The sequence below is a fragment of the Salvelinus alpinus genome, chromosome 13, assembly GCF_045679555.1.
Source record: "Salvelinus alpinus chromosome 13, SLU_Salpinus.1, whole genome shotgun sequence".
Classification (NCBI taxonomy): domain Eukaryota; kingdom Metazoa; phylum Chordata; class Actinopteri; order Salmoniformes; family Salmonidae; genus Salvelinus; species Salvelinus alpinus.
In genome coordinates this window covers 18,188,541-18,201,848 of record NC_092098.1, presented here as the reverse complement: position 1 = coordinate 18,201,848, position 13,308 = coordinate 18,188,541, and the positions used below count along the sequence as shown (strand labels likewise).

Below are 13,308 nucleotides of genomic sequence, written 5' to 3'. Positions count from 1 at the left end.
ATGGAGGGCTGTGCGGCCCCCCAAGGAAATGCCACCCCACACCATGACTGACCCACCGCCAAACCGGTCATGCTGGAGGATGTTGCAGGCAGCAGAACGTTCTCCACGGCGTCTCCAGACTCTGTCACATGTGCTCAGTGTGAACCTGCTTTCATCTGTGAAGAGCACAAGGCGCCAGTGGCGAATTTGCCAATCTTGGTGTTCTCTGGCAAATGCCAAACGTCCTGCACGGTGTTGGGCTGTAAGCACAACCCCCACCTGTGGATGTCGGGCCCTCATACCACCCTCATGGAGTCTGTTTCTGACCGTTTGAGCAGACACATGCACATTTGTGGCCTGCTGGAGGTCATTTTGCAGGGCTCTGGCAGTGCTCCTCCTGCTCCTCCTTGCACAAAGGCGGAGGTAGCGGTCCTGCTGCTGGGTTGTTGCCCTCCTACGGCCTCCTCCACGTCTCCTGATGTACTGGCCTGTCTCCTGGTAGCGCCTCCATGCTCTGGACACTACGCTGACAGACACAGCAAACCTTCTTGCCACAGCTCGCATTGATGTGCCATCCTGGATGAGCTGCACTACCTGAGCCACTTGTGTGGGTTGTAGACTCCGTCTCATGCTACCACTAGAGTGAAAGCACCGCCAGCATTCAAAAGTGACCAAAACATCAGCCAGGAAGCATAGGAACTGAGAAGTGGTCTGTGGTCACCACCTGCAGAACCACTCCTTTATTGGGGGTGTCTTGCTAATTGCCTATAATTTCCATCTGTTGTCTATTCCATTTGCACAACAGCATGTGAAATGTATTGTCAATCAGTGTTGCTTCCTAAGTTGACAGTTTGATTTCACAGAAGTGTGATTGACTTGGAGTTACATTGTGTTGTTTAAGTGTTCCCTTTATTTTTTTGAGCAGTGTATATTATCATTGTTTTATATTCCATTTTACATGCTCAAGTAAGTCTATATTTACTTTGCACGTATACATAGCCCTTGTCAATGTAAATTATCCATGTTAAAAAATGCACTCTAATTGTTGTCTCATCTGATGCAGAGTGAAGATTCTGAGGAGGATGACCTGTGTGCCATCAGTGACCGCTGGGCTTTCCAACGAGAGAGTAAGACGTGGTCGCGACTGCGTACCCTTTCCCCGCACATATCCCCCAGCGTGGAGGTCCTCTCCTCCACCACCCTGCTCCCCATGAGGGCCTCAGCCAGTAGCGAAAGCGTGGTCCCGTGTGGCTCAGTTGGTAGAGCATGGCGCTTGCAACGCCAGGGTTGTGGGTTCAATTCCCACGGGGGGACCAGGGTTCAATTCCCACGGGGGGACCAGGATGAATATGTATGAACTTTCCAATTTGTAAGTCGCTCTGGATAAGAGCGTCTGCTAAATGACTTAAATGTAAATGTAAATCATGAGTGACTTCAGTAACCTGGAGGTCACCTCCACCCACAGCAGCAGCAGCCTGAGTGTGGAGAGTACCAGAGAAACCACGTCCAGCAGGGGAACCCCCTTCAGTCAGGTCACCAGCACGGCAGAGCCCTACACCCTCACCTCCCACCATGAATCCCGTGGCTCCCAATCTCTCAACGGACCCACCCTGAGCAGTGAGGACCAAACTGCATTTGCCAAAGACCTGGTTACTGTTCCTGTCTGCAGAGAGAAGACCAAGAGGTGTTCCAAGACCTTCCTGAGGAGAATGGAGTTGTTCAAGAGAAAAGAGAAAGAGAGGGAAGTAACAGATGGCCAAGTTGTGACCACTCAGCTGCAGCTCCCACTAACCCCTGGCAGTTTGCATTGCACTCCCAATGAAAGTCTACCTGGTTTAAAAAAGAACACTACAGGTAATAGCAGTGTAAATTACAGCGGAAAGGCCCATACGATCTGTCGAATTACAGCCAGTAGGTTCCCAGTTGTGGCCAGAGCTAAGGTGAAGAACAGTTGGCTCTATCTAGAGGACTATGAGATGGGAGGGTGGAAGGGATCTAAACAGGTTAGTCAGAAGAGTGGCTATGGAAATGGAATAGATTGTCTGGTTCATCTGCCAATGGACCACAAGTCAGGAACATTCCCCAAATCCCTATCCATCGAGAGCCTGTGCACTACTTCCAACTTTCACGAGCTGGGTGGATGGCAGATGGAGGACGTCAACCTCTCCTTGGGCAGCAGTCAGGATTCCCAGGACTTCAACATGTTTCCTAGAAGAAGGAACTTGTGTTCCTCCATGGGGAGCATCTATGACAATATGCCTGAGGCTAGTGGCAGTTCAGATGAGTTGAGAGAAAAGGTATTTGAGCATCTGGATGATATCCTTCAACATGTCCATGGCCTTCAGCAGAATATAGACCAGTGGTGTCAGGAGCTCAATGACGAGCATGAGGAGGAGGACAATGACGAGACCAGAGAAACAGCATGCTCCTCCAGCCTCCATTTTGAGGAGCAGTCTATGTCAGATGTAGGCACAATGGCCAGTGACTACGACAGCACAGGAAACTCATTGAATGAGGTGGAGGATGTTGAGATGAGAGAAAGGAGGGACTCAGGAGTGGGCGCTTCCTTAACCAGGCCAAGCAGGTAAACATACACTCAGCTGCCAGTTTATTAGGTACATAGTACCAGGTCAGACCCTGCTTTGCCTCCAAACAGCCTGAATTCTTTGTGGCGTGGAAACGTTGCTCAATTGGTATCAAGGGACCTAACGTGTGCCAGAAAAACATTCCCCATACTATTACACCAGCAGGTTGACACAAGTCAGGATGGGCCATGGACTCATGGACTCATTCTACTTATGCCAAATCCTGACTCAAATCAAATGTTATTTGTCACATGCTTCATAAACAACAGGTGTTTCACTCAGTGAAGAGGCCCTTAGAGGCCCTTCCCAACAATGCAGAGAAAAAAGAGAAATAGTAGAAAACATTTAAAAAACTATTTTTAATAGAAATAAATAAATAGAAAAAGTACCCAATTGTCATACTTGAGTAAAAGTAAAGATACCTTCATATAAAATGATTAAAGTAAAAGTCAACCAGTAAAATTCTACTGGAGTAAAAGTCTTAAAGTATTTGGCTTTAAATATACTAAGTATCAAAAGTAAATGTAATTGCTAAAATATTCTTAAGTATCAAAAGTAAAAATAATTTTAAATACCTTATGTTAAGCATACCAGATGGCACCATTTTCTTGTTTCAATTATTTATGCATAGCCAGGGGCAAGCTCCAATACTCAGACATAATTTACAAAAGAAGCACTAAGAGTGTGCAAAACTTTCATCAAGGCAAAGGGTGGTTACTTTTAAGAATCTCAAATATAAAATATATTTTAATTTGTTTAACACTTTTTTAGTTACTACATGATTCCATGTGTTCCATGTGTTATTTCATAGTTTTGATGTCTTCACTATTATTCTACAATGTAGAAAATATTAAAAATAAATAAAAAATATTGATTCAGTAGGTGTATCCAAACTTTTGACTAGTACTGTAAATGTAGTGTCACTGTGGGGACGACGTCCTCAATGCACTGAAGCCGGTGATTGATGTGGTAAACTCCTCAATGCCATCGGATGAATCACGGAACAGTCTGTGCTTGCGAAACAGGGCTGTATCTTAGCATCCGCCTCATTGGACCATTTCTGTATTGAGTGCGTCACTGGCACGCCCTGTTTGAGTTTTTGCTTGTATGTCTGAATCAGGAGGTTAGAGTTATGGTCAGATTTGCCAAATGGAGGTTGAGGAGGAGCTTTGTATGCATCTCTGTGTGTGTAGTAAAGGTGATAGAAATGAGGTAAAACAGATTTCAATTTTCATGCATTAAAGTCACCGGCCGCTAGGAGTGCCGCCTCTGGGTGAGCATTTTCTTGTTTGCTTATGTTCTTATACAGCTCCTTAAGTGCGGTCTTAGTGCCAGCATCGGTTTGTGGTGATAAATAGACAGCTACGAAAAATATAGATCAAAACTCTCTTGGTAAATAGTGTGGTCTACAGCTTATTATGAGGTATTCTAACATTACAGATCGCACACCAGTTGTTGCTAACAAGGAGACACACACCCCCTCCTCTGAGCTTCCCCGACGCAGCCGTTCTGTCCTGCCGAAGTATAGAAAAAACAGCTAGATTTACACTGAGTGTACAAAACATTTAAGGACACCCTCCTAATATTGAGATATTGAGTTGACCCCCCCCCCCCCCCCGGTGGACCATTCTTGAAACACACGGGAAATTGTTGAGCGTGAAAAAGCCAGCAGCATTGCAGTTTTTGACACAAACTGGTGTTTCCTACCATACCCCGTTGAAAGTCACTTAAATCTTTTGTCTTGCCCATTCACCCTCTGAATGGCACACATACACAATCCATGTATCAATTGTCTCAAGGCTTAGAAATCCTTCTTTAACCTGTCTCCTCCCTTTCATCTACACTGATTTGAAGTGAATTTAACAAGTGACATTAATAAGAGATCATAGCTTTGACGTGGTTTCACCTGGTTTGTCTATGAAATTGAAAAAGCAGGTGTCCTTAATATACCATGTCCTTGTTCAACCACGACTCTGAGAAACATAGGATTTTACAGTTCTTCAGATCACATCGATAGTCTCGAACGGAGCTCATCCAGTTTATTCTCCAGTGATTGCACATTTGCCAATAGAACGGAGGGTAGAGGCGATTTATCCTCTATCCGATGTAGTCTCGCCAGGTCTCCCACACGTCAGCCTCTATAGCGCCGTCTCCTCCTTCGAGTGTCAGGGATTTGGGCCTGGTCCGCGATAATCAATGTCTTTTAACCGACTCATTGAAGTAGAAGTTCTCGTCCAAATAGAGGTTAATGATAGCTGTTCTGATGTCCAGAAGCTATTTTCGGTCATAGGAAAATATGGCGGAAACATTATGTACAAAAGAAGTTAAGATAAGCGCAAAAACATACTCAAAATTGCACAATTGGTCAGGAGCCTGTAAAACGTCCGTCATTCCCTCCTGTGCCATCAGCATAATGCAACAGGAACCAGGAATCGTCAGACCAGGCAATGTTTTTCCACTCATCAATTGCCCAGTGTGTCACATCTGCTCCTGCTGCGCTCTCTGGTCTTCGTCCTGTGTCTTCTTGACCTGCACGTACTATCCCTGTACACTCTCTCTCTCCCTCTCCCTCTCTGTGTGATTGTGTGGTTGGAGACAGGTGTGCTGGAGTCAGAGTAGATCCCTACCAGTTGCAACTTGTTCCATAATGAAGACCTCTACAAATACTCAGTCCTGCCACTTCCGCTCTGCCAGATTGTAATCTCTGCTCATTACCGCTCTGTCGCTGGCTCCTGTTCCACATCTCACCACCCAACTACCTTGCTCTGGATTTTACTCACCACCACTACCTTGGATTCCCCTCAGGACCTGTTTACCCTGTTCTACTCAGCTAATTCCAACCTCAGTCTCCATGTCTGGTTTTTCTGCAACTCATCCGAGCTTACCCGGATCTGCACTCCATATCTCCCTGTGTAACAATAAATATTTGGTTCATTCATCCCTGTTTCCTCATCTGAGTCTGCTCTTGTGTTCCCCTGTGTCGCTCTGCTTAACACAGTGTTGGTGATCGCGTGCCCAATGGAGCCGCTTCTTCTTGTTTTTAGCTAATACGAGTGGAACCCAGTGTGGTCGTCTGCTGCAATAGCCCATCTATGACCAGGACCGACGAGTTGTGCGTTCCGAGATGCAGTTCTACACACCACTGTTGTACTGTATGTTTGTGCCCCACCTGTTTGCTTGCACAATTCTTGCCATTCTCCTTCGACCTGTCATCAAGAGCTGCTTTCGCCCACTGGACTGCCGCTGACTGAATGTTTTTTGTTTGTCACACCATTCTCGGTAAAACCTAGACACTGTCATGCGTGAAAAGCTCAGGAGGCTGGATGTTTCTGATATACCGGAACCGGCGCGCCTAGCGCTGATGATCATGCCTCACTCAAAGTCACTTAGGTCACTCATTTTCAATCGAACAGTAACTGAATGCCTCGATGCCTGCTTTATATAGCAAGCCACGACCATGTGACTCACTGTCTGCAGGAGCGAACCATTTTTGTGAACGGGGTGGTGTACCTAATAAACTGGTCACTGAGTGTACATTATTATACACATTATGTTATAAACATGAAGATAACATGTTCAGGTTCATCCATATTTTTACAACATTTTAAATAGCTCTTGAAGTTTAGACAGAGTATAATAGTAAAGACACATGAATGAAACAATTTAACCGTCTCTAAGAAATACCACAAATGGATGCTCATAGCATCTCTATCGATCAACATTCACCTTTATTCCCATTACATTTCCCCTCTCTCTAGGAAGCTAAGGTGGTATAGTTTCCAGAACTCTCACAGGCCGAGCCTGACTTCAGCCTCCCAGGAGATTAACCGCCAGTCAGCCGCTCAGCTCAACCTGCTGCAGAAGTTATCTCTGCTCCGGCTCACTGCTATCATGGAGAAGTACTGCGAACCCAACAAACATGGCTGGAGCTGGTGAGTGGAGGGCCCTTGGGAACTGGAGAGTGGAGACTGAAATTGAGATAAAGGCCAATACGTAGGGAAGTGCACTCTATTATACTGACCTTTGATATGCATTTAACCAGGGAATGAAAGGTTCATTTCAAGAGATTCATGTTTCCAATTACTCAGAAGCAAGTATTGCTTTGTTTGTGGTCAGGATGTTGCTTTTTAAAATTAATTGTATTCATTGTTCCATATGGCAAGGCCTTTGATCTACATGTCTGCAGCTAATGTATAGGATTATAACAGTTACATCTGCTTTTCATAAAGATGGCTGTTAAAAAGTTTGATTTGAACAATTTCACAATCGTCTCTCGTTCAGGCTCTTATTTCCTATTCGGATGACTCATGCTTCTCCAAAGTAAATCACATTTTCCTACATAAAGAAACTAGGTAGCCTGGCGGGTAGGAGCGTTGGGCCAGTAACCACAAGGTTACTGGATCGTATCCCTGAGCTGACAAGGTAAAAAATCTGTCATTCTGCCCCTGAACAAGGCACTTAACCCACTGTTCCCCAGGCGCAGATGATGTGGATGTCGATTAAGGCAGCCACCCACACCTCTCTGATTCAAATGCGGAAGACACATTTAAGTTGAATGCATTCAGTTGAACAACTGACTAGGTATCCCCCTTTTCTTTGCAATGGCCATTTTAGGACACGCTCAGTTGTCAGCAGTGAATTAGCAGGTTTTATTCTCCATACTAAAAGGTTCCAACTTTAATGTATCTCCCCTCTTGTACTGTCACCCAATTAAGCTTCTTCCCTCAGCTGAAAAAGCATTATGTGAATATTCAACAGACAAAATGGAAACTGTTAGACCAAACAGTTTTCATATAAAAAAAGACAGATGTCCAGGGAAAATATCTAATGTTACCTGTGGTCAGGCACGTGCACAGATAGTCTACCTGTGCTTGAGCACCTGCCCCTTGCCCTCCCACTCACCAAGTGCAGTTTTGGGAGGGAATATAGTTTTTTTTGTATACAGTTTTTGTTGTTGTTCTGATCCCACTGCCCGCAAGTCGTTGTCATGTCATCAAGTTCGCCACCCCCCGCCCCGGACCCCGTCAGTTGATTGCGCTTGTTGATCTTGCCCTGGAGCTCCCGCATGATCGGTTGCATCTGTTTCCCGGTATACCGGGCGCGCAGGTATCCAAACATGTCTTGAGATGCGTGAGTGTGTGTAGCAAGCTACCTATTTTAAATATCAACAGTACTGCCACAGCTGCAGCAGAACATTTGATTAACACTTGATAACACTTGATTTACATCATCATCAATATTCGTTCTGTTTGGCTGATATGTGCAGCAGAGAGAGGCAGAAAGACATAAAGAGGAGCTGCACCTATGACCCAACTCCCTCCTTTCTTCAGTTGGGAGTTGCACATGTGTGTCAGCAGCAGCCACAGCGGTAGTCGACTTTAGCTAACCGCCATATACTAAAATATCCACACAGGCTACTAGCCAGCCAGCCATATATCATGAGTTGAAATATTATGAATATTATATTATTAAGTTATTATTTAGGAGCACTGAAGATGAATCACAATCAATAAAAAAGTTATTGAGCTAGCTAACTAGCAGATGTGCATCAATCATCAACATGTATGATCAGCGATAGCCCACCCTTTTTGCCCGATGTCATTCATGTCTTTAGGAGGCAACTAGCTTGATTACAATTTTGGATTGGGGAGTGGGTTGTTGCGGAAATAAATAGGAATATGCAAAAAAAAAACTACATCGCTACAGAGGCTGTTAGTATGCTATGAATTTCGAGATATGAATTATTACATGTATTTCAGCTAACAACCTACATGCTGATATCTACATGAAAAGATTGAATCTCCCTTTTCCTCCGTTTTGGCAGGTCAATTCCTAAGTTTATGAAGAGAAGTAAGGTCCCTGACTACAGGGACAAGCAGGTTTTTGGTGTCCCGCCAATCATCAATGTCCAAAGGAGTGGGCAACCCCTACCCCAGGGCATTCAGCAGGCCATGCGCTACCTCCGCAGCCAATGTCTGGAAAAGGTACATTCACTCTCATCCCCTCAAAGTGATCATATGTTCCCTCATGCTACATTGTGTGTAAAACCTTATAACTTTAGTATGTGTTCCACTCTAGATATATTATGTTATTTCCATTGTAGTGAGATTTCATGTACTTGGTGATACATTATATATGATAATGCATTGAAGTTTATGAATTATGCTAATACATCAGTGACATTAATAAAAGTTTTTCTCTACTTTTCCTGTCAAGGTTGGCATTTTCCGTAAGTCTGGGGTGAAGTCTAGGATCCAGACTCTGCGTAAGCTGAATGAAAATTCTCCAGATCATGTGAGCTACCAGGGCCAATCAGCCTACGATGTGGCCGACCTGCTGAAACAGTACTTCAGAGACCTGCCTGAGCCCGTCCTCACCACCAAGCTCACTGATACCTTCCTGCAGATCTACCAGTGTGAGTCAGTGGCTCTAAGTCAGGGAGGGCAACTGGCGGCCTGTGGGCCCCCCCCTTTTGTAGGCCCGTGGATCAATTTACAAAAGCGGCCCCACCGACCCCCCCCAAAAAACGTTACTGTTGAGAGTTAGAATAGTGCAATTTTGAAAGGTAGTTGTGCATCAGTCGTTTTTCTCTTGTTATGTCAGTCACTGAAAGTCACTGGGGACCCTCATGAGGAGTTCACATTTTTTGTAGCCCCAAAGTTGCCCATCCCTGCTCTAAGTGCTCCCCACCCACTCTGGAAAGCACTGAACTCCTGTGTCTACTTACCCCTCAGATTACCCCTCAGCACATAATTCTCAGATTTAAATCATTGACTAGATAGTCTCCTCTGAGAAGTCAATCAGCTTATTGAGAGGCATAATAATGATACAGTACTCTATGATGTCCCCCAGCTAGGATTTTTCAGCTGCAGTTAGGATTTATAGAGGTTTTACAAACATGGCATTAAGTCATCGTCTAGATTTGATGTCTGGTTGTAATCTATATGGAATGTCTACTGCTATAATTACCAGGTTCATTCAGATGTCATCAGTTTCTTCATTATCATGCTAAGATCTTAAAACTTAAAAAAATAAAGGAGAGCTGCACACTCTAGGATCTCAGATGCAAAAATGTAATGTCCAACGTTTCAACAGACAAGCTGTCTTCATCAGGGTATAATGACAAACACTGCGGGGTGACTCGTTTATATAGTGTCAAAAGACACACACAGGTGTCTGTCATCATGACCGGGTGTGGCCTGATATCATTGGTTAATTCTCATATATTAAAATAGCATCTTAAAATGAACATAACAATTGACGTTCAGACACCAGCCTTGGTTTGTGTTCTCGGTCAAATGACCATCTTACACATCAGAACATCAGAGATTCCAAAGATGGTGATGGTATCTGTCATGTGTATTTTCCAGGTGTCCCTAAGGACATGCGTCTTCAGGCAGCCCAGGCTGCAGTCATCCTGCTGCCTGACGAGAACCGGGAGGTCCTGCAAACCCTGCTCTACTTCCTCAGTGACATCGCTTCTGCTGAGGAGAACCAGATGACAGCTGGGAACCTGGCCGTGTGCCTGGCCCCCTCCATCCTGCACCTCAACGTCTCCAAGAAGGAGGGCACCTCCCCTAGGTATGTACTGGTATGAGTGTGTATCATGGCATGTATTGATTTGTTTTGGCGTGTGCTGCATGGCACTTAATGCCTTTGCAGCTGGATCATTGTTTTTAAATGACTCCCAGAGCTCCCTCTGGTGTATTCTCTTGCACTCCTACATCCATCACCATTAGGGAACATGAGTGCTTTAGTGGCTCCGCTATACCCATTCTGATTGATGACTCAAGTCAACATTTTGTACAAACAAAACTACCTAGGACTGACAGTGTTGGACCAGTTGTTTTCCTCTGGGTTAAAGAAATGACCCAACATTCTGCTTATTATCATCCTCATGGATGTGTCATGTCAAAATGGAGCCCAAACAAAACTACAGAGGTCAGACAGTGTTGGACCATTAATTTTCCTCTTGACTATTTCCTCATCACATGCTGCATATTGACAACATTGTACTGTGATTGAACTCAAAGCTTAGAGGATGACTGTGACGTGTGTTGACAGTGTTCCATCTTTCTGCCAGATTAATCCACCGAAAGGGGGCAGGTGGAAAACCAGACCACAAGGACCTGAGTGAGAACATGGCTGCCAGTCAAGGGCTCAGCCACATGATTGTGGAATGCAAGAAATTATTCCAGGTATTATACAGAATAGTGCATCTACAGTCCTTGAAGTAAATTATCTCTGTTCTGAATAGCATGATCCTTCAGGACAATCAGTCTCTACCAAAAGACCATCCAGCTGCATTGACTATTGTAAAAAAAAATGTGACTGGTTTATTTTTAAGAAAGATTTGTTTTAGAATGACTGAAATAATCATGTTTTCACAGTGTACCGTACATAGAATAAATGTGATATCGGATATGAACTTGATGTACTTTCAGAGGAATTCAGTAGGCTACACTATACATTCATGAAAACTGCTATATACATCTCTGTAATTCATTTAAAAAATAACCCAATTGCCCTCTTATTTGACGTGACAGATCCCTCATGAGATGATGTTGCAGTCGCGGAAGTCCTACGTCGCAGCAGATGCCCAGCCACTCCCTCTCTACGGCCTGGGCCTGAACATGAAGGGCAATCCTGTGGATTACAGAGCCTACCTGGAGGATAACATCCAAGCTGTACTGAGGGAGGCCATAGCAAAGAGCAAAGGATGGCACAGTGCCCCAGGCCCAGAGAACACAGAGTTGACCTACAAGAAGGTACGGCTCAGTGACTCTGCTGCATGCTGGTACTAATGCTGTCTGTTCTCATACAAGAGCAGAATTTACTGCTCAATCATACTAATATTAGTTTTTCCTGCAGGCAGAAGAGCCTCTAGCCTTTTGAGGGTCCTAAGCGAGATTTGGTTGGGGGGGCCCTTCCACCTTACGGGCAAAACATTTTAGTGCATTTCAGTGTTGAAGTTAATTTCCTGCAATTCTACTCATTTTGCCATGGGGTGTAAAGAACATTTTGCAGTTTTAAAACGAATTTCATGCAATTTTACACATTTGTCCATGGGCGGAGAGAAAGTGTTGCAGTTTTTAAGCTAATTTCCTGCAATTCTACACATTTTTCATAAGATATCCGAGTGAGAGTGACTAACAAAATCAATGGGGGCCCCCTGGAGGTCAGGGCTCCTGGGCACATGCCCTGCGTGCCCGGTCGGTAATTTGGTGATGTTTACTACAAGGTTTAGATAGCTGACTAGACTACCTTAGCAATCAAAAAAAATGTAGTTGACATAGGCTAACTGAGTGACTGTCAGTGACTGACATAACGAGTGGAAAACTGCTAATTCACTACCGCATTTCAAAATTGCACCTTGCACCTTGTATTCTTATTTTCTAACTCTTAACAGTAAGTTGAGACCCTGACTGAGTTCCATTAAAAATAACAACAAATAATAATAATCAGCCCCCTGCACCTCTCTGATTCAGAGAGATTGGGTTAATTGCAGAAGACACATTTCATTTGAAGGCATTCAGTTGTACAACTGACTAGGTATCCCCTTTCCCTTTCCATAATAATAATAATAATAAATAGATGACTATTTATATATATATATTTATGACAATTTTTCAACATCACAAAATATATTAAATATTTTATTTCTAAATGTTTTGGGTTGGGGGCCCCCTAGCGGTCATTCAATCACAGGAGCATGTTTGCCAATTTTTTTATTTTGACGGGAAATTGAGTTTGAATTTTGCCCTACATTGTCACGACAGTATGGCCTTCAATCTTTGTATGACTGGAAAATTAATTTACCATTTGGCATAGCTTCTTTTGCTGTTGGAATGAAGTGAATCCTGTCCACTTTGAAGAGTGAAGGCACGTTAGCTAGCTTGTTAAAGCTACAGTATACGGTCTAGTCCTGAACCATAAAATCACAATCCATTTGTTCTCTTCAGGTAGGTGATGGCCATCCCATCCGTCTTTGGAAAGTGACCACAGAGATCGAGGCCCCGCCCCAGACAGTGTTGCACAGAGTTCTACGTGAGCGCCACCTGTGGGATGATGACCTACTACACAGCCGTGTAATCGAGGCTCTAGAGGACAACACAGAGGTGTATCACTATGTGACAGACAGCATGGCACCTCATCCCCGCAGGGACTTCGTAGTGCTGAGGTACGCATGGCGGACGAGAATAGCTGTTTAATAATTGTCTGTCTTGCCAGGTGCTCTATCCAAGGCCTCATTGGGAGACATGGACTGAAGGGCAGTGGCCAGAGACCAATCATTCTTATGTCTGCCCTTTTATCAGGGTTAGTCAACATGTTGTTGATTCAGTAAGGTGAATTGTTAAATCTTCAGGCTGTTGATTGAAACCAAAGATGACAGCAATGACCCTTGCTGTATTTTTCTCCTGATTAGGCGGTGGTGTAGAGACCTTCCTCGGGGCCTATGTCTGCTAGTGTCCTCCTCTGTGGACCATGACAACGTTCACCTGGAAGCGGGGCTACGGGCAGTGCTGCTAACCTCACGGTTCCTGATTGAGCCCTCTGGGATGGGCCGGTCCAGGCTGACGCACTACTGCAGAGCGGACCTCCGGTAGGAAACCAGCTATGCATTCATTTCTATTGGACACCATGTTTTTTGTGATGATTTAAATGGCTAATTGATGCCTACGCACAACATGTTGACCTCGAGTTCATGCAATTAATTTGCACCTTGCCATTTAAACATAGTCAT

General features: G+C 44.4%; 1 protein-coding gene and 1 non-coding gene across 2 annotated transcripts in view; both read left to right on the top strand.

The window, feature by feature from the left end:
• The window catches only part of LOC139537236 (stAR-related lipid transfer protein 13-like), a 37,186-nt gene that overhangs the window by 20,874 nt on the left and 3,004 nt on the right, over positions 1–13,308 (top strand). Inside the window, exons 5-14 of the mRNA XM_071338336.1 lie at positions 1,043–1,224; positions 1,409–2,563; positions 6,323–6,496; positions 8,389–8,548; positions 8,781–8,979; positions 9,935–10,145; positions 10,648–10,762; positions 11,111–11,332; positions 12,527–12,744; positions 12,991–13,167. Coding sequence (XP_071194437.1) covers positions 1,043–1,224; positions 1,409–2,563; positions 6,323–6,496; positions 8,389–8,548; positions 8,781–8,979; positions 9,935–10,145; positions 10,648–10,762; positions 11,111–11,332; positions 12,527–12,744; positions 12,991–13,167 — 2,813 coding nt within the window. The remainder of the gene's footprint in view (positions 1–1,042; positions 1,225–1,408; positions 2,564–6,322; positions 6,497–8,388; positions 8,549–8,780; positions 8,980–9,934; positions 10,146–10,647; positions 10,763–11,110; positions 11,333–12,526; positions 12,745–12,990; positions 13,168–13,308) is intronic.
• On the top strand, positions 1,219–1,295 carry trnaa-ugc (transfer RNA alanine (anticodon UGC)). Its single transcript has one exon. It is a non-coding gene; the product is annotated as a tRNA-Ala (tRNA).